At 33.7% G+C, this 22,059-nt stretch overlaps 1 protein-coding gene across 1 annotated transcript in view; it reads right to left on the reverse strand.

The window, feature by feature from the left end:
• The window catches only part of chico (insulin receptor substrate 1 chico), a 113,405-nt gene that overhangs the window by 11,631 nt on the left and 79,715 nt on the right, over nt 1-22,059 (reverse strand). The window contains 4 exon segments of the mRNA XM_023161582.2: nt 1,026-1,214; nt 2,451-2,584; nt 11,073-11,164; nt 13,003-13,187. Of these exon segments, the coding sequence (XP_023017350.2) occupies nt 1,026-1,214; nt 2,451-2,584; nt 11,073-11,164; nt 13,003-13,187 (600 nt within the window).

Consider the following 22,059-nt stretch of genomic DNA (forward strand, 5'->3'; position numbering starts at 1 on the left):
TTTTGGGATGGTAATAGAGATAATATAACAGAGTAGAAAACATGCATCCAAATTATGGATTGTTCTTTACTCAAGTTTATAGAGAATTTCAATTCGGTCAAAATGGTCAATCGAGATTCATTTGCATATAATCAAATTTGAAAAGTATTTAATGAACTAAGCGATTTCAAAGTTACACAATGATACAACTATAAAGTGAATACACACATATCAATCAGAACACGAACATAATACTCAATTTGCAAAAACCCGATCACACAATTTCTTCTACTTTTTTGAAATGTATAACTATAGATATATTTTTTCAGACGAAAGTACAGAGTTGAAAGCATCTAACATTCACCTAAGACCTAGAAGAGGTTTATAAAAAAATGTAAACCAGAAAAATAATTTCAATAGAACGTTACAAGGCACAATTTTAGGTCCATTTTATGTTTATGTTCATGAATAACCAAATCTTAAATTGCAAGTTGAATATTCAAGAAGCAAGACTAGGAACATATTTATAAATCAGCAAATTCATCAATTAATTGGTTAAAAAACAATTCTGAAGTAGTTTCTTTACAAAATCAGTCTTGAAACTCATTTTTCTTGCAGGTAAGTTAGGAAAAAATTGTGAGGTTAAGTTTTCCACAAACTGCTTCACAAAAAGCAGGTTCAGACACAAATTATCGGTTAAAGGTTGAAAGGGAATGTCAAAAGGTATTTTTTGGAAATCTATCGTCCTCAACGTGACTAATTTTTCTCAGTACTCAGTTCAATCAAAAAATAATAATTTCAAACTAGTGACTTCGCATTGCAGTCTCGGGTAAACTCTTAGACACACTGAAAAACGAATAGTGCGCAACGGAGCCCCCCAAGGTTCCGCCCTGGGCCCCTGCCTTTCAGCATCTACCGTCTAATTTTCATCAAATACCGAGAAAAACTAGACAGCCAATCTAGCGTGCGTCGCAAACACCACAACAATCGCACATCAACAGTGATATACACAGACGAAGATAGCGAATGAGCAAGAGAATACATACACTTTGCAGATTGGTTGGATCGCTTATTGACATTGGTGGTGTTGTTGGTGGTGGCTCGTGAAGAAGGGTGTGTGGGGAAGTAATCTGTTGTGGGGGGTGCGTATGTGGTGGTCGGGTTTTCGGTGAGAGGCAGTGATTGAGTGCGTTGATGGCTGATTGTGGTCCCCACGCAGGGCGTGGCGCCGACTGCTACGACAAAAAAATCATATTCACCTATAGGGATGACGATATCGAGCTAAGCAATGGCACCAACAGATTTTTAATTGAATCCCTGAGTAAATCGGTGCATTCCTTGAAACTCTGAATCGTAAAATGAGTAACTGAATTTTCTTGGAATATGATTCGATATTCTCAAACATAATATTACATAATACGTTCGATAGTGTCTATATGTTGCTATCAGCCTCATACAAGACATATATTGGTATTCAATTTTTCCCTTGGTTGGGATGTTTTTTTTTTTAAATTTGACGTTACAGTGAATCATCAATGTTAAGTGTCGGGATACGTCTTTGATGACTTGATTCTTGAATAGAAAATTTGATAACTGGATTCAGAGTTTTCAGAAGGGCACAAACTTACTTTAAAAATATTTGAGTGACCAAGTTTTGCCACCACAGAATGAATAAAGCACATAGGGCTGAAAATTTAGTGGAAGAGGGTCTGTTTTTGTTCAGTGAAGCAAAGAAACGTTTCGTGAAATAAGGAAGAAAAAAACACAACATTCTTAGGATTTTTTACATTCACATATTATTCAAAGAAGATAAAGGATTAGATTTTTCTGATCTATTCAGGGTGTTAATTGAGTATGTACCACAAATTTAACAGACGATTCTTTAGATAATTTTAAGTTGCAGAGAACAAACACTTCAGTTCTGTCAAACTGATTCAATACTTGGAGACTCTGAAGTTGTGAAAATATCTAACTTCTGCTTTCAAGTCTAATGGGCTGAAGGATTCATCATGGTCTCTAATGAAGATGTCTTCAGAATCCTTATTTGTCATATAAAAATTATGGGAATGTTTCACTGAAATCTTTCAATTGACTCGGCCCCCACTAACAACACGTTCAATAAGGAAAAATAATTGATGAAATTAACGTTTTTGATTAAGATATCTATCTGAAAAACAAGTTGGTCGATAGGTTTTGCAGCCAAAGAAGAGATTTCAAAATGATGTAGATGAAAGGTTAGTAGAAAGAACTGCTAGAGAGAAAGAGAGAGAGGTAGATGAAATATGGGTGCAGATATATCAAATCGGGTTACCATATAGTTCTACGATGTGTAGAGAAGAGAACGCAGAGATGAAGACAAACGAATTGAAAAATGAACATAACAAAAATCTTACTTGTGCATTCTCATCTATAACACACAATACGACTAACATATAGTTCTTCTTGTTATTTGATTAGCACAAAATACTTACTTTGAATGAAATAAGGCGCTTTGGGCAAGCCAGACACGACTTGTTTTCTGTACGCGTTGTTAGGTTTAGAGCACTCTGTTGCAGAAGAAGACCTTATCCTCATCTCATCATGTTTATTGTTAGTTGACATTGCACTGAAAAAAAAAGATGAATTTCCTCAATACAAGTCGAAAAAAAATCGAAATAATAATAATATGCTTTATTGTCCAAAGAACATCAGGTCTCATGGACAAAGCTGCAAATTTTTTTCGGTCGCCATACAAGTAAATATACAGTGTGACCCATTTTTAATGGAAACACCCCCCCAAAATTTGAAGTTGTAAATTGATTTTAATATGTTTTTTAATGTCAAGTACTAAATGGTCTACATTGGGACAAAATTTGAAATGTTTATTAAAGTTTCAGGGCATACTACGATATTTTTTTAGTCGAAAATCGGGATTTTTTATTAGCGATTTTTTTATTGAAAAAATCACTACGCCACTGGATTCAGAGTGCCTCTAAATAGGTGTGATCAAAATTTCATGAAAAAATATTCATTACTAACAAAGTTATGACAACTCAAAAATTCGAAAACTCACACAGCTAACAGTCACAATATATAATTTCTTTTATGATTTCAACAATAAAGTGCCGCCAGATGAAAAAAAAAAACAAATAGCGTAAATATTTTTAATAAAAATAACGGAATTACATTCACACAATTCAACTAACAATGAAGCAAAAAATTTTAATAAACATAACTAATAACTAATTATTGAAATGTTTCGATTCAGTGCAACAATTAATTCTAACTCATATTCTAGTAGCCTCTACTAATCCACCACGTATTTCGATACATGTGTCGTAGCGCTTACGAATATTTCTGATTACGTTCCTTAGTTTTTGAGGGCTAATATCTGCATATAACTGTCGAATTCTTGCACAAAGTTCATTTCTATCTCTTGAGCGGTTTTTGTAAACCTTTTGTGTGAGAAGTCTCCAGAGAAAAAAGTCAAAATCTGTGAGGTCTGGAGATCTGGGTGGCCACTCTATAAACGGACTACCACGGCCTATCCATCGGTTTGGAAAATGTTCGTTAAGCCATTGCCTCACAGCTCTGGCATAATGAACTGAACACCCATCTAACTGGACAATTAAATTTGATCGTTCATTGATTGGCAGCTCGTGAATAGCATCCCAAAACTCTGTGTTTAAAAATTCTAGAAACCTCTGCGCATTAATGTTTTCCTCAAAAAAGAAAGGACCAATAATTCGTTCGTTCAATATCCCACACCAGACGTTAATTTTTTGGGAATACTGGCTTTTACAGTTTATTACCCAGTTAGGATTATCCGCTGCCCAATAGTGACAATTCTGTGATGACACAACTCCATTTGTAGTGAAAGTGGATTCGTCGGCATATAAAATATTTTTCAGTAAATTTCTATTGTTTAAATATTCCCCTTGGGCCCATAAATAATATTCCAGGCGTCTTGCTTCGTCGCCTTCTTGAAGTGTGTTTGAAAATTTTGGCTTGAAAGGTTTAATATTCTTCGCCTTGAGACATCTCCGAATAGTTTATCGTGGAATATTCAAATCTAAAGTGGCATTCTTTATACTGGCATTAGGATTATTTCCGAAATAATCTAAAATGATTTGATCATTCCTGTTTCGTCTTTGTACAGGATTACTTTTTAACATCATTTTTGATACTGTACCACTTTCATTGAATATTTTATTTATTTTATTTATCGTACCGCAGCTAATACGAGGACGATCTGGATGTCTCTCATTAAATACTCTACAAACCTCTCTAGCACTTCTAACGTCATCTCCCGAAAGGCGTACAATTTCAATTTTCTCTCTTACGCTCCATCTTGCAGCCATGACACAAAATAATTCGAAGAACTGTAAGGTGAATATTGTTGACAATAGTATACTTAAATCTTTCACAAGTGTCAAACTGTAATATCATTTCCATGGCAACTAAGATTTAAAGTGAAATATTAGGTCTTAGTTTTAGTTAATTTGCGTGAAAACTTAAATGTAATTCCGTTATTTTCATTAAAAATATTTACGCTATTTGTTTTTTTTCATCTGGCGGCGCTTTATTGCTGAAATCATAAAAAAAATATTCCCAAGGCTATATCTGTTGATATAGGGTGTTTTTGTGACTGTTAGCTATGTGAGTTTTCGAATATTTGAGTTGTCATAACTTTGTTAATAATGAATATTTTTTCATGAAATTTTGGTCACACCTGTTTAGAGGCACTCTGAATCCCGTGGCGTAGTGATTTTTTCAATAAAAAAAATCTCTAATAAAAAATCCCGATTTTCAACTAAGAAAAAATATCGTAGTATGCCCTGAAACTTTAATGAACATTTCAAATTTTGTCCCAAGGTAGACCTTTTAGTACTTGACATTTAAAAAAAAATTATTAAAATTGGTTTACAACTTCAAATTTTAGGGGGGTGATTCCATTAAAAATGGGTCACACTGTATATACACATACATATACGAGTACAAATCATATCAAAATACTCAAACACACACAATACATACGGATACTGAAGAGAGATAATACACAATGAAGAGACAATATCAGAAAAGTTTAAAATATCAAAAATAAAAAAAATCCCGGTCCCAGTATCGAACCTTGTGGTATGCCATTTTTTATTTATTTTTCTGATGAGAAGGCGAAATAAAATGATGTTAACGTAAAATCGCCGTTGAAGGGATTCCTGTGGGAACCTAGAAACACACTTCTAGGGGACGAGAGCCCACAATTTGGGAAATAGACCAACTAAACTTTAATTTTTTTTTTATTTCAAATGCCAAGCTGAACGTGCTTCAATTTCCATCACGAGTTTTAGCAAAATTGTTTTGAACGGACGTTAGATGTTAATGAGCAATAAATTGAAACAATGGTCAGCTTGACGGCTATTAAAATAAGTAACAATAACAGATTTTATTGTCCCCAGAAACAATATACTATGTGAATGAAATAGAAAGAATATGTATGAATGGTCTACGTGACAAATCATAATTGATTCTTTCATTACCTTTGCTTCGTGTTTTTGCAGAGAATACAACAAAGGGTTATGAAGTGAGGAGCATTTGTGTACACAGTAAACTATCTTAACCCATATTACAAATTTTGATGAATTTGTAGATTGATAATGAAGGGATCTCTAACTGTAACTGAGGATCAATTTCCCAAATAGAAAGTTATCAACTTTCCTCTTTAATAGTAGCATCCTTAACACATTCACCAGGAGTTTTTTCAGCGAGATTGTGTTAATCAGTGTACAAGCTTTCTTTTAAATGAATTTTTCGGTATATTAGTGAATTATAGTCTCCTCTAACACATTAGCCATAACTCTGGTTTCCTACATCTGAATCGTCAATCAATTCAACTCTGTCTTTGATTGACATTCCTTAAAAATTAACAGCATATCCACTTTCTCAAGTTTTGTTACCCTAATATCTTATTTTCAAATGAGGTCAAGACCATTTGAGCAGATAATGACCTCTTACCACAAGTTAATCTGGTACATTTTAACTTTATGATAAACATGATATCTTTCACGCAAAATTTTTGCCCGACCGAGTTATGTAACAGTTTATATTTTAATGTGTTTATGAAGGTTTTGTTTGCTTAGATGGATGTTGGTCTCTGCTTACCTTTGAGGAGCAAATTTTGTTTTGCAATACTAGATTCGATGGTTCAGTAAGTAGAGGGGATACGAGAGTTCTGGGGCGTATTCCCTAGGGGACGTAATTACGGTAGTGAATGGGAAAGAGAGGTGTGCGACGTGATCGACGCATAGAAGGATGGAATGAGCATCGAGTAGATTCATTTAATAGATAAGAGCGCGGTGGAATTACAAAAATAACGCTATATTATTAATAATGAACGAAAAATCGGATTAAAGAAAAAAACATGGCTGTCATACAGGGTGTCTCATCGTTTAGGAAAAAAAACATGTACGTCAACGTGAAAAATGATGGTATAATAATAATAATGAATGAAAAATCGGATTAAAGAAAAAACATGGCTGCCATACAGGGTGTCTCAAAATATGTCATTAAAAAAAACATGACAGTTTAACGGGGCTCTAATGTTTCAACGTGTGATTCTTCAATGTGTACAGGGTGTCTCATCGTTTAGTAGAAAAAACATGTACAGGGCGTCTCAAAATACGTCAGCGTGAAAAATAATGGTATAATAATGAATGAAAAATTGGATTAAAGAAAAAACATGACGTCAATGTGTACAGGGTGTCCCAAAATGTGTCATTAAAAAAATGACAGTTTAACAGGGCTCTATCGTTTTAGCGTGTGATTCTTCAATATGTACAGGGTGTCTTATCGTTTGAGAAAAAGAAACATGTCCGAGGTGCCTCAAATACGTCAGCGTGGAAAATAACAGTATAATATTGATAATGAACGAAAAATCGATTAAAAGAAAAAACATGGCTGCCATACAGGGTGACTCATCGTTTAGGAAAAAAACATGTACAGGGTGTCTCAAAATACGTCGACGTGAAAAGTAATGGTATAATAATAATAATGAATAAAAATTGGATTAAAGAAAAAACATGACGTCAATGTGTACAGGGTGTCCCAAAATGCGTCATTAAAAAACATGCCAGTTCAACAGGGCTCTATCGTTTTAGCGTGTGATTCTTCAATGTGTACAGGGTGCCTCATCGTTTGAGAAAAAAACATGTCCGAGGTGCCTCAAATTCAGCAGGAAAAAATGAAAATTATTTATGTTCTAACAGGTATGTTTGCAATCGAGCAACTAGTGATACCAGAGAGCAAAAAGTCCTTGATATGTATGGCATCCAGATACAGACATTTTTATTTATGGAAGTAGTACAAGAACCTCTCATAGCCGGTTATTTCTAAAAACACTTGAAGTGAATAACATGTGATATTTAAAATTTTTATAACAGTGCGTAGTAAGTTGTTCGTTTTCTTTTTTAAAGATGATGTAAGGGATAGTAGACTGTAAGGGATAGTAGACTTCGCCCTGGAGTACCTGATTAACACAGCGCCGAATTACTGCAGGTCTACTGTATTTCTATTAGGGATCCGGCATCCAAGAACTTTAATAATCAAGCTCAATTTTTTTTAAATGGCTTCAGTTACTCCATTGACAATACAATAAGGGATAGTAGACCTCTACTTCGCTCTTAAGTGCCGAATTGACACAGCGTCGTATTGCTGGAGGTCTACTGTGTTTATATTAAGTTGCATATTCACAAAAAAAGCGAGCACGAGCGAACAAGAGTGAACGAGCATTTTGTATCAATAAAACCAGCTCAATTTTCTTGAAAATTGTTTATATTAGGGATCCGGCATCAAAGAACATTAACAACAGCTAAGTTTTCTCAAAAATGGTTTAAATTACTTTTTTGGTAATACTATACGGGACAGTATACCTCTGCCTCGACCTGGAGTACTGGATTGACACAGCGCCGGATTACTGGAAGTCTACCGTATTTATATTAGGGATCCGACATTCAAGAACAATAAAACCAACAAAGTTTTCTTGATAATGGTTTCCATCAATCTTTTGATAATACTATACGGGACAGTAGACCTCTGCCTCGCCCTGAAGTGCCGGATTGACACAGCGTCGGATTATTGGAAGTCTACCTTATTTATATCGGGGATCCGGCATCTAAGAACATTAAAACCAGCTCAGCTTTTTTGAAAATGGTGTCAGTTACTCTTTTGATAACATTATACGGGACAGTAGTCCTCTTCTTCACCTTGGAGTGCCGAATTGACACAGCGCCGGATTGCTGCAAGTCTACTGTTTATATTAGGAATCCGGCATCGGAAAACATTACCAACAGCTCAGTATTCTTAAAAATGGTTTCAATTATTCTTTTGATAATACTATACGGGGCGGTATACCCCTGCCTGGGCCTGGAGTGCCGGATTGACACAGCGCCGGATTACTGGAAGTCTACCTTGTTCATATCCGGCATCGAAGAACATCAAAACCAGGTCTTTCGAAAAAAAATGATTTCGATTACTTTTGACAGTAATATACGGGACAGTAGACCTCTGCCTTCAGCTGGAGATCGAACTGACACAGAGCCGGATTACTGACACAAATCGCTACATGCTACATACAATTAAAACCGGAACACAATTTGAGTTTCTAGAAGACACAAAAAAACGTTGGAAATCTTTCTGTTCTTTGTTACAGCCTCACTGATGATCGTTACTGTATTCACATTTTCCAAGCCAACTCAAAGGTTTACAAAATACTTGAATCACTTACCTAACCTTATAGCACATATACTCAATATTTACGTTGATAGAAACTTATCATTTTGAACTGTCAGATGCAACAGTGTTGACAAGTACTTGTCAATGTTAAAAATGTTAACCAAAGAACAAAATACGGACGGTTAACTTTTGGTCTAACCTGAAGTCGTCGTTTTCACGTAAATTAGGGGGAACTGTTTTCATCCATCTTGCATAACTAAGAAACCAGGGAAGTTCGGCGTAGTGGAAAAGGATGCTGAAGAAATCGGAGCGTTTTTCAAGCAGTCTTAGATAATAAAAATCGTATGACTTCAAGAAATATACCGGGGTTAATAGCCACTACTTATCGCTTTCCCCTCGTATTCCAGACATTCAACGTCCAATTTGATCCCGGATCGAGATAACACTTTCCGAGGTAAACAGTCGCCACGAGTAAATAAACAGACTGGTTCTTTATCAAACTTTTATCGTTTTTACAATACGTTTCCACGAAATTGTTTACGAAAAAAATAATCAACAAGTATGTCACGAGATCTTTTGATGTAATATTAACATTTTCGCTTGGTTGTGTGTGCGTGTTCAAGTAACTGGCGCCATGAACTGTGTACACAAGGGAAATGGGTTTGGGAGGTATTTGTACGCAGATTTTATCGGATTATCTGAGATATCAGATGTCACTGAAACGTTTCTTCGTTTTTTGGCGAATTAGCAGCGAACGATTTAGTAGATTCTTTGGACCCCACTTACGATTTTCGCGAAGAGAGAGGGCTTTCCAAAAACAAGCACTTTTCCCAATCACCACCATTTTAATACTCTCATTTGAAACTGGTAGATACTGTTTCATGGTGAATTTCATTAGTTCAGGCTTCCCCCTTGTCTAATATTTTATGAATCTACATTCGAAATCTATGAAAGAATAAATAAAATTAGAATGAGTAGCTAAAGCATCAATTATACATATACAGTGCATTTCTTTAATGTAATAAAGGGGGGCCTTTATTTTTTGAACAGCTCAACTCAAAAAATTGAAATTTGGGGTTGATAATTCTAGAAATATTCTTTTCTATCTGCCATATGGCAATTTCAACAACCGGATAAGGTTTGTTAAGTTATTTTTTGTTTATAAAAACGACGAAAAATGTCAGCACGACAATGAACATCATTGTTCAGTTAGAATATTCTCCTCATTTAGTTTTCGGTTTTACTCGTAGAAAGGTATCACGTCAACAATCTCTGAAATGGTCAATTCTCGTCCATTGGAAGAAAAAATTGAAGCGATTTTTGTTTACGGTGCGACGCGTAACTTTCACGAGACCGAAAGGATTTTCAATGAACTCCAGACAAGTAAGAAACTATTTGGATACTACTTTTCCCGGTCGTTGGATTGCCCGTCGAGGTCCTACAGAACGGCCAGCCTGCTCGCCAGATTTGACACCTTTGGAATTTTATGTGGCTATTTGAAGCAAAAGTTGTAGGAAACTAAACCTGCTTCAATATTCGATATATGGCAGAGAATAATAAATATTTGCAGATATTTATTATTATCAGATATTTATTATTATCATTATTGTCGTTCATATGGGGGCGACAGCTGATTAACGGAAAAACAGATTTTAAACAGATTTTTTAAACAGAATTATTGAATGTTCCGCCATTTTGTAATAGTTGAGGATATTGATATTATATTCTAGGGTTGTGAAGCATTTGTCAGGAGCTTCAAAAAGATGTATAACAAGATCTCTTTTTCCATTTAATTTTTTCCCCAAGAAGGCGCCCAGTCGCCATCTTGAAAGTTTCATATGTCAATTTCACTTCAAAATAAAGTAGTCACACATTAATTTCATTATCTTAAATTTTAATTTTTTGAGTTGGCCCTTTCAAAAAATAAAGGGGGGAGACATTAAAGAAAAGCACTATATAACCAATAAAAACGTGAAAAAAAAATACACAATAATTGTTGACTCCACTTCACCGGTTTTGCGGAAGTTCACCGTTTGGCGGAAGTTGATCTTCTCCGCTTGATTACAGTTTTCCATGTTGCGTATATCTACGTTTGCTGAAAACAAGAAAAACACACAGCAAGGAGAAACCAGCAAATCGGGAATAGCAGAGCATGTTTGGAGTCATCAACATAAATCAAGTGGTCCCAATCTGAGATCATCCACAGGGAGGAACATTGGTTCAAGAGAAAGTTCAAAGAAGCACAATTTTCAATTGTGAAAGATTAGCCTACAGAAACGAGTGTAGAAAACAATGTTTGATTTTATAGACCAAATATGTTATTTCCAGTTGTTGTCATATTCCTTATTAGCCCAACAATTTTAATATATTTTTGTAATTATACTTACTGGAAAATGGTGGTGTGTATGTTTTGAGCAATGTTGGTATCTTCAGACTCCATCCATAGTTCTCCTGCACCCAAAAGACTGGATCTACCAACCTGAAACGATTAACCAACATTATAATCAAAACCTAAACCTCGAAAACAACGAAATTTGTTACTTTTGGAATTTTGAACTGTAATTACTAGAAACATTGACATTAATGAAGAAAAGAAGAGAAAAAACTTATAATTGATATGCACAATAAATTTTGAGAGAAATGAAAAAATAGCTATTTATGATATGAGTGTTGAAAGTAGGGTTTAATTTTGTGTTAAAAGTATCTACCTCGAAATGGAACATGTTTTGAATTCAGTTTGGAATGAAAAAAACTCAGTTTTGACTTATTTGACATATTCCTTGATATTGTTTGGAATATCTCTGTTGAAATATTTGTTGATATTTTGAATTAGAAACTTGATTCTCAAATTGTTCAGAAATGTTTACCTTGATTTGACAAATTAGACTTCTTTTTCATGATCTTGACAAATTAAGCAAGGTTAGTTTCACTCTTTTCACAATATTTAGACATTTTTATGAATCCAAAATTTTACACTGAAGTCGAATTAAATTTTATTGTGATAAAAAAATAAATTTTCTCTTTGATTTCATACTTGTCGATTTTTTATTACAAATTTATTTGAAGTGAGAAAGTTTACATTCCGTTTCATTACTACAAATCATTCAGACATTTGTCATACAATTTTGAAACGTTTATATATATATATATATATATATATATATATATATATATATATATATATATATATATATATATATATATATATATATATAACAGAATAATTAGTGACTGGATTAACTATAAATCGATTTAATTCGTGAGGTTTGTTATATGTCAAGCTTTCGGTATATTTCACACCTTCGTCAGGACAACTACAATAATAAGATTATATATCTTGTAAAAAATATATAAATATGGAGAACTTACTAACGTGAGAATAAAATATAAAATGGTTCAAAAACAGATAGAAAAACATTATAAATGACAGTTAATAAAAATTTTGGCTGACAATGTCAAGTGGGAAAATTCTGAATGATACTCGAATTACTAGATTTTTTATTTTCTTTATCATATTTCAGTAGGTACGTGTAAATTTTGCTGAGACTATCAATATCAGTTTGTTTATTCATTGAATGTTCTTCGAAGAACATTCAGAATTTTCCCACTTGACATTGTCAGCCAAAATTTTTATTAACTGTCATTTATTAATGTTTATCTATCTGTTTTTGAACCATTTTATATTTTATTCTCACGTTAGTAAGTTCTCCATATTTATATATTTTTTACAAGATATATAATCTTATTATTGTAGTTGTCCTGACGAAGGTGTGAAATATACCGAAAGCTTGACATATAACAAAGAGTTTTCTTTGTAACAGCCCAGCTATTGACTGCAACCTCACGAATTAAATCGATTTTTATATATATATATATATATATATATATATATATATATATATATATATATATATATATATATATATATACACTATTTTCTATGAATTTAGTGGAAATTTAAACTTTTCCTGTCATACCATTTTCTTGTTTTTTTCTTTCATAAAATTGTATCTTCATTTGAAATTTTAAACTTTTTTCTTTCTTCTCTGAATCTCTAAAATTGAATTTAACTCAAAATTTAGACATATTTCTTGAAATTTAAACTCTTCTCATAAGTTTGGCCTTGAATAAGTAAATTTAGAATATTTCTTTAAGAGCTTACAGTTTTGTTTTTTCCTTTCTAAATTTTGACTTTGAAGTTGAAGTAAATTCAATGTCAACTTCTTAAAATTTCGGTTTTTTGAAAACATCGCCCTTTTTCGCCCAAATTTCCACTTTCAAGTAAAAAAGTTTTAGTTTTTTCTGGATATAACTCACCTCTAGAAAGAAGTAGTTCTTCAAACTGCCGCAACTCCTGATATTGGACAGATTCAGAGTAATGGCTGAGTTATTGCCTTCTTTTTTTATCAAGCTGAGGGTCTTGTCTGTGAGACACAATCGGTAGTTGCCTATCCTGTCCGTTCCCAGGCCCCTGTTCAAGATAACCACCTGCCACACGTGCTCTGAAACAAAAATAGGGCTATCAGTTTTTCGCGGAATTTCGCGCAATAGAAATTGATCGACGATATTTCAGATAAAACCGGAATACAAAAAGTAGATAATATCAAATTATGATTATTTCGTAGCAGCAGTGACATCAGACCAAACAAGCTTGTTTTTCCGAACAGTTGGTGTTTATAGTTTACTGAGAATTTTGTTGATTAGAGTGGAGACAAACACATTCGGTGGATGTCAGCACATGATAACGGTCTATTTAGTTCTGCAATGGATTATTTTCCTTCTTATGTGGGTGTTTGGCAGGAAATTATGACTGATCATTTTGAGTTTCGGCCGTATCAATTAATCAGGAAACACATTTCCAATTGAAATGCTTACTAGAATTGTATGGTATGGAAATTACTATCAGGGATCACACAAGAGTGCGTAATCATGAAACACAAATATTTTTGAAAAAAAAAATACGTTAATTTTTCAACATAATCTCCTTGCAGCTTTACACTAGCCTAATCAACAAGTTCAAAAACATAAAAAATAGATAAAATCCTGAAAATATGAGCGATAGCTCATTCGATTCAGAATCTCCTCTAGAAAAATGTTTTTGAAGGATTTTGGTGCAGGTAAAAAATTGCAATTGTTAATAACAAGATAAGATTAAAAAAAAAGGTATTTAGTTTTTCGTTAATAACTAAAAAAATAGTAATATTTAAGCAATTTTGAAAAAAGCTCGTTAAAGAGGAGGAAATTTCCGATAAAAAAGTCCCGACTCCCGAAATTCTACCTCCATTATTTATAATTTTAATTTGACGTTGAAAATAGGGTTCCGGGGGGCTGTTACGGCATGCGCGCGCTGCCGCAAAAGAGAGTTTATCAAAAATAATAATTTTTTATAACATGAAATGCCATTTTGTAAATTTGAAAAAAATCTAGTATCTTCTCAACACTTGAATGAATCGAGTCCCGTAGAAAAAAAAGTTTTATTACCATTTTTCAAAAAGTTATTCAATTGTTAACTAACAAATTTTTTCCCAATCTTCGTTGGCATAAATAATGGGATAAAAGGTATAAATAATTGGCCTATGAATTTTAAACTTCGTGGAGCCCTTTCGATATATATATACTTCATACGATTCTGTGATAAAAGCTCATAAAAATTTATTAATTTGTTTATTATGATTTTTTATAAATAATGCAAAATTAAATATCTAAAAATTGTTGATAATTTTTTTTTCAATTGATATTTAGCTATGTCTGTTTTCACATTAAACAATGGCAGTTATTAACATAGGATATGCATTTTTTACGCAATTTGTTTATTAAATTGTTTTAAACAAATAGAGAAACGCAATATTTTTGAAAAAAAATTTGTTTGCTATTTTGTTGTTTAGAGATAATTATGATTGAATTTTTTTTTTTAATTTTAATTTTTAATTGTTTAAAATCGATTTTTTATATTTCGATTGTTTAAATAATTAGTTAATAAATAATTTCGCTTTTAAAAATCACAATTTACAGTTTTAAATAGTTTGGCAAAAAAATTATTTATTATTTAATTGTTTTTTCATTAGATTTAGATTAGATTAGAAATCTTATTTTTATTGGTGATAAAATAACATCTTTGAACCACGGCCCTGTTGAATTTTCAGCGTTAGTGACTAATCCAACCATACCTACTTAAACAAAAAAACTACGTTCTACCTGGAAATTAACAAACCCAAAACGTAAATAAATTCACCGTAGCAACAATTTTTCGAAAAGCGTCATGAAATTTCCAGGCTGTTGACCACTTCTGTATAACTTAATTCACTTCCAATAAAACGTTGTTGTGAAATTTTCAATACGTTTCAGGACAGAAACTTGTACTCCTCATGTTTTTGAATTTTCGTGAGAAGGTCTTTTCCTGGTAGTTATTTCCCATTCTTTAAATTGATGTTCTCTGTTATTCATATATAAGTTGAGAAGTGGAGTGCCCAAAACAATTTTTTTCGAATACATATCAACTTTTTGAGACGTAGAGATTCTTTCGAAATAGTTGACCAGCACATTGTATAGAACCATCTAAACCAGTAGGTTAAAATTCAAAAGTAACAAGCCGCAGTCAGAGAGCATAAAAAGCGAGATAAACCAAAAAATCATTTTAACAGATACGAATTGTTATATAAACAGATACCAAGACGACTAAATGGGAAAAAAAGGCAACTGTCATCGGGAACAATACAATGGTCGAAGAAAATTTACGGGGACTCTCGCCCTTCTCGAGTTATACGGGGAAAACAAAAAAGTCTGTTATTCGTTTTCTTCAAATAGAATTGTCATTTCCGATAATATAAAAAAATGCAAAAAAAATTGTTTTTGTATTCGAAGTGTACTATGACGATGTAATAATATATATTCGATAAAACGTTTCGTGTCAACATGGCCACCATCAACTTTTTTTTTAATACACACCTGTCTTTTTAATTACAGATATTGATGAAGCGATAAAATCACAATCCAAGGGTGCATTACATTTGATATTTTTATAGCGTTTTATTTGAAATAACTACCATCATCAGTGACAACAATTTTGAATTACGGTCCTGTCGTTACTTCTTTTGTTAATTGTAATTGTACTGCCGTAATCCTTCTTTCAAGGCTTATCTCTCCCTAATCAATTATAATTCGTAATATTTTTATAATTATCAATCCTGGAAGTAACGAAAATATCAATTTTTGGTCAAAATTCGATTGTTGTATAATTTGGTATGATCAAAAAATAGCGTCTCAATTTATTTACCATCTTAAACGTATAGGCTTTGTTTGGTTTCTATGGCAGGAAAAACGAATGCGTTGTTGATATCTGTTGAGAATTGTCAGACGTTTATGAACATATCAAAGATGTATTCAAATGATGAAAGGACTGATATGCTATTTAGTTATGCAAAATCAAATAGAAATCCTCTTTTGGCAAGGAATATTTATGTTGAGCTATACCCAAATCGTCGTATTCCGAACATCCAAATGTTTAGACGATTAGAAAGAAAGGTGAATTTTCGTTTTGAGGGCACCCGGCGATTTTGAAAAAATTTTTGAGTGTACTTACGTATTTTGATGCAAAGATTACGAATCCGAAAAAAAGCGGCGCTCTCCCTTATTTACAAAGTGAAGCGAAAAGTGTCAAAGAAGGAGGAATATGGTGTAAAGGTGACCTAGTGACTAAATGCTTGTGTTTTTAAATAGTTCATTTTGTGAAAAAGAAGGCTGAAAAGTTGCTCTTTTCTGAACTTTGAAGGGCCGTAACTTTGTAAATAAGGGATAGCGCCGCTTTTTTCTTTCGGATTCGTAATCTACGCATCAAAATGTGGTTACTGGAAGTGTGAGGAATCAAATAAATGTTAAGGGTAAGTAAATATTACTACAAGAAAATTTACACCATGAAAACATCTTTTTTATTTAGTATTGGCCACTTACAAAAATTATGCTAATCGAGATTGTTCTTTACAAAAAATTGCCAAAGAAATGGAGATTTCTGTAAAACCCACCAGAACTATTTTGAAAAAGAATAAATGCTACAGGATTCGCAAAGTTCATCACTTCAAGGAAAAGGATTACGGAAGGAGAGTTGTGAAAAAATAATATGGACGGACGAATCAAAATTCACCAACAATGGTTGGTTCAACAGAAATATCCATTACAGGTGGAATAATACAAACGAACATTTACATAGGGAAACCAATTTCCAAGGAAGGTTCGGAATGAATGTTTGGTTGGGAATTGTGGGAACAAACATCCCAGACAGCCCTTTGAATAGTGAAATGTATCTTCATTTTCTATTCAATGATTTCGATGGTTACTTAGATGAATTGCCACTGAATATCCGCCATGAAATACAATATTTTCAACAGGACGGCGCTCCTCCCCATAATGCAGTAATAGTAAGGGAACATTCAGTTGCAATATTCCCAAGAAAATGGATTGGAAACAATGGACCAATTAACTGGCCAGCTCGTTCCCCAGATATTACTCCTTTAGATTTTTTGTCTGGGGATACATGAAAGATAGTTTTTTCTTTTCAACACCAAGTACAGATAAAGACCATCTCAAACAAAAAATAAAAGATGCATGTATTAGTATTACACCAATTATGCTAGAAAATTGCCACAGAAATTGTCTGGACTGACAATTTATGTGCATTCAACAAAGAGGTCGTCAATTCGAGCATTTAATGTAGATTGCCATGTAGCTTTGATTTTCCGTATTGGTTTCATTTTTTCCAAAAGTTCATGATAAAATAAATTGATTTTTCTGTTTGATCGTTGTCACTGATGATGGTGGTTATTTCAACTGAAACGCTATAAAAATATCAAATGTGATATACCCTTGGATTTTGAATTCATCGCTTTATCAATATCTGTAATTAAAAAGACAGGTCCGTATTTAAAAAAAAGTTGATGGTGGCCATGTTGACACGAAAAGTTTTATCGAATAATTATTGTTATATCGTCATAGTATACTTCGAATACAATTAATTGTTCCCTTTTCATTTTTTGATGTTCTCCGAAACAACAATTCCATTCGCAAAAAACGAAAAACAGCATTTTTGGTTTTCCCCGTATAACTCGAGAAAGGCGAGAGTCACGATAAATTTTACACGCTTTATATTAGCTTCTCCTGTATGCATGTATGTATGATTGTTTGTATGCATGTTTGTGTGTAACTCTCAAGATCGGGATCTGTAATGACAGAATTATCGGCATTATTGCTTGATCTATTCGCGGGCAGATGGCGGTGTACGTAACTATCAATTATTGCAATCAAATAAAATCAAAATGTACTTTATTGTTGAAGATGAAATCTCATTGACAAAGTGTTACTATTCTAAGAAATATAAGATACACAACTTGAAAGATATTGTCGAAAATAAAATATTATTGTCAAAGTGTTATTATTTTAAAGAATATAAGTTATACAAATTGAAAGTAATATTTGAACACTTGGTGATTTCAGCATTTTGGGGTGAAAAAGTAGTCAGAAAGTGATTATAGTTTAAAAAAACTAAAAAACACGCTTTTGAAGAACATCGATCTAAAAAGTCAAAAATATTTTTTTTTAGTTTTTTATCGACCTTTTTGGGTATTCGTTATCTTCCACAGTCTTTTACGTTTCGGAGGCCAAAATCTACCTCCGTCTTCAGAAATGGATAAAAAAATCGAATATATTCGCAGTTATTCCTTTTTTGATATCTTATTTCTTTACTTCTTCGACAGATGTCAAAAAAAAACTTCTTTGAATTCTTCTTCGAATTTTTTATCCATTTCTGAAGACGAAGGCAGATTTTGGCCTCCGAAACGTAAAAGATTGCGGAAGGTAACAAATACCCAAAAAAGGTCGATAAAAAACTGATTTTTCTGTACCGTTTTTATAATAAGAACTGTATTGCTCCTCAAAATAGCCATTAACTGCCGACATCACTCCTTCATCGTTGGAAAATCTTTGACCGATGAGCCATTTTTTTCAAGTTTGAGAACAGAAAATAACCCGAGTGGGCTAAATCTGGCGAATGGGGTGTATGTGGTAACAATTCAAACCTTAATTCGTCCTCCGCACGAGCCGTACCCATTTCAACCCAAGAAATCCAGCGTCGAATTTGCGACGTCTTGTGGAAGGGCCGCACCCGACGCCTAGCGCCAAGGCCACTTCGAAATACTACGACGCGACGCATCCAGACGTCGTTCGAGTCGGCCTCGTGTGTTTGGCTCCCCTCGCCGACCCCTCCCCTCCCTCGTGACCCGATCTAGACGTCTACCTCGTCTCGCGGGGGCATTTGTCAACGTTCGCGCCCAAATTAACTGGAATGCCATACGGAAACGACTCGACACGAATTTATATTCATATTGTGTCGGTCCGGATGTCTGGGAAGCGATGGTCTTTTTTTTTCAGTAGACCATTTTGCAGGAGGCCGCTTGTACACGGTGGACGCCATAACTGCTCATACTCTGGTTCTCAATAGTAAAAAAGGCTTTTTATAAATGCTAACCAAGTGCTAAAACAAAATTTTGTGATTTCGTTACAATAACTGTATTAATTAGTTCATCAAGTATCGGCCAGTTCTATATAATTAGTGTCTATATAGTATAGACATGTCTGAAGAAGTATATACAAGCATGCCTATTCTATATAGTATAGACGTTTCTATACAGACGTATAAATATGGTATAGACATGTCTGTACAAGCGTGTCTGTATACGTGTATGGTAAAGTCACGTCTGACGTGACTATACAGGCGTGTCTATATAGTATGGACGTATTTATATAGGCGTGTATATATAGTATGGAATTATTTATATAGGCGTGTCTATATAGTATAGACGTTTCACTTCAGTATAGAAACTCCTAAAGAAGTCTATACAGGCGTGTCCATATAGTATAGATGTGTCTAGACAGGCGCGGCTATATAGTATAGACGTGTATATATAGGCGTGTCTATATAGTATATACGTGTCTATACAGGCGTGACTGTATATTACAGACGTTTCTATACGGGCGTGTATATATCGTATAGACATGTCTGTATAAGCGTGTCTATATAGTATATAGTATAGACGTGTATTTACAGACGTGACTATTCTATATAGTATAGTAACTATACTTACTATCATATAGAATAGTGACTTTACTATATAGTATAGTCACGTCTGAAGACGTCTATACAGTATGGACGTATCTGTACAGTCGTGTCTATATAGTATAGACGTTTCACTTCAGTATAGAAACTCTTCAAGAAGTCTATACATGCGTGTCCATATAGTATATATGTGTCTAGACAAGCGTGACTATATAGTATAGAAGTACCTACACAGGCATGTCTATATAGTATATACGTGTCTATACAGGGATGTCCATATAGTATATACGTGCCTATACAGGCGTATCTAGTATATAGTATAGACATGTCACTAGAGTACAGACGCCTGAAGGAGTATATACAGGCGTGTCCATGTAATATAGATGTGTCAATACAGGCGTGTCCATGTAATATAGATGTGTCAATACAGGCGTGTCTATATAGCAGAGACGTGTATATACAGGCATGTCTATATAGCATAGCCACGTCTGAAGACGTCTATACAAGCCTGTCTATTTAGTATATACGTTCTTATACAGGCTTGTATATGTAGTGTATACGTGTCTATACAGGGATGTCCATATAGTATATACCTGCCTATACAGGCGTATCTAGTCTATATAGTATATATTATAGACGTGTCACTAGAGTACAGACTGGTCTGAAGGAGTATATACAGGCGTATCCAAGTAATATGCATGTGTCTATACAGACGTGTCTATATATTAGAGACGTGTATACGTGTCTATACATGAATGTCCATATAGTATATACGTGCCTATACAAGCGTGTCTATATAGTATATATCTGTCACTTGAGTACAGACACGCCTGAAGAAGTCTATACAGGCTTGTCCATATAGTATAGACGTGTCTATATAGTACATACTTGTATATACAGGCGTGTATATAAAGTATAGGCGTGCCTATATATGCGTGTCACATCTGAAGACGTTTATACAGGTGTGTCCATATAGTATAGCCGTGCCTATAAGGGCGAGTCTATATAGTAGACTTTTCTCTATAGTAAACACACGCCTGAGAAAACACGCGTGTCTAACAGAGGTGTCTATACAGACGTATCTATATAGTGTAGATGTTTCAATATAGGCGTGTCTATCTAGTAAAGACACGCCTGAAGGAGTCTATGGAGCCATGTCTACGTAGTGTAGACACGACTGAGGAAGGTATTGTATAGCGAAACAGGTGTTGCGTTTTTGTGAAACGGTGTACTGAAAATTTCACAATGAAGTGTATCTTGAATACGTTATCAAGTATCGGACAATCCCAAACAGTTTATTTCAAAAGGTATATCCTTCGTTAAGCTAAGTTGCATCCAGATAATTAATATCTTTCAATTCGCACTCACTTCATTTTACTTACTCATGATTGTTTGCATCTTCGATATTTGTGAATACATATCGAGATAACTCTCCAGTAACTATATTTCCTTTCTTATGTATACAGGTATTCTACTCTCTTCTTCTTCATCCTTAATCATACAATAGGTGATATAATCAATCTCACCTACAATATTATTATTCTAAAGGAGTCTCATCTAAGGGGACATTATATAATAATTTAAAGATGTTACAAGTTGAATTGAACTTCATACCATATTCCAATTTATAACAACGTTTAATGAGCCATTAAATATAACAATCAATATTTCACGTAAGTTGTTTGTTCGCGAATTTTGTGGTTTTTGAGCTAATCGAAAATTTTCCTGATTAGATATATCGATTAAAAAAAACAAACTAATCAAGTCGTCTAGACAGCTTGCTCATTATGCCAGTCATTTTGTGCGAATATCAGTTCAAGAAACTAAAAAAATATGGAATATTCGTACCGGCGTAATTAATTTTTAAATTTCAACGGGGTAGACCAACAAACATAAGTAAAACTCCGTTTAAAAATTCAATGACCGCGCTTATCCTCGTTAGTTTATTAAAATTTAGCGGAAAATTATTTTCGAAAACGATTGTAAAGATAGATATTCCCAAATATGAACTGAACAATTCCATATCTTGGGTTCAATAAACTTTCAATAGCCTAGTTGAAACGATGAAAAAGTCACCAAAAATAAATATTGTCGTTACTCCATGAATTTTTGATGATAAGAGATGATGCCCAGCGTCCGTAGCGCCATCTATTGGTCGTTCCTAAAATTATCAATGAAAACCCTAGTGAACTAGGTGACAAAGATATCAATAAACACGGCATTCATTTGTCTGTAAGGTTAGAAATTTGATATTTGTTTTGAAGCCGACATTT

Source organism: Leptinotarsa decemlineata, unplaced genomic scaffold, assembly GCF_025532065.1.
Source record: "Leptinotarsa decemlineata unplaced genomic scaffold, Ldec_3_MD MMD2_P_RNA_scaffold_2, whole genome shotgun sequence".
NCBI lineage: Eukaryota > Metazoa > Arthropoda > Insecta > Coleoptera > Chrysomelidae > Leptinotarsa > Leptinotarsa decemlineata.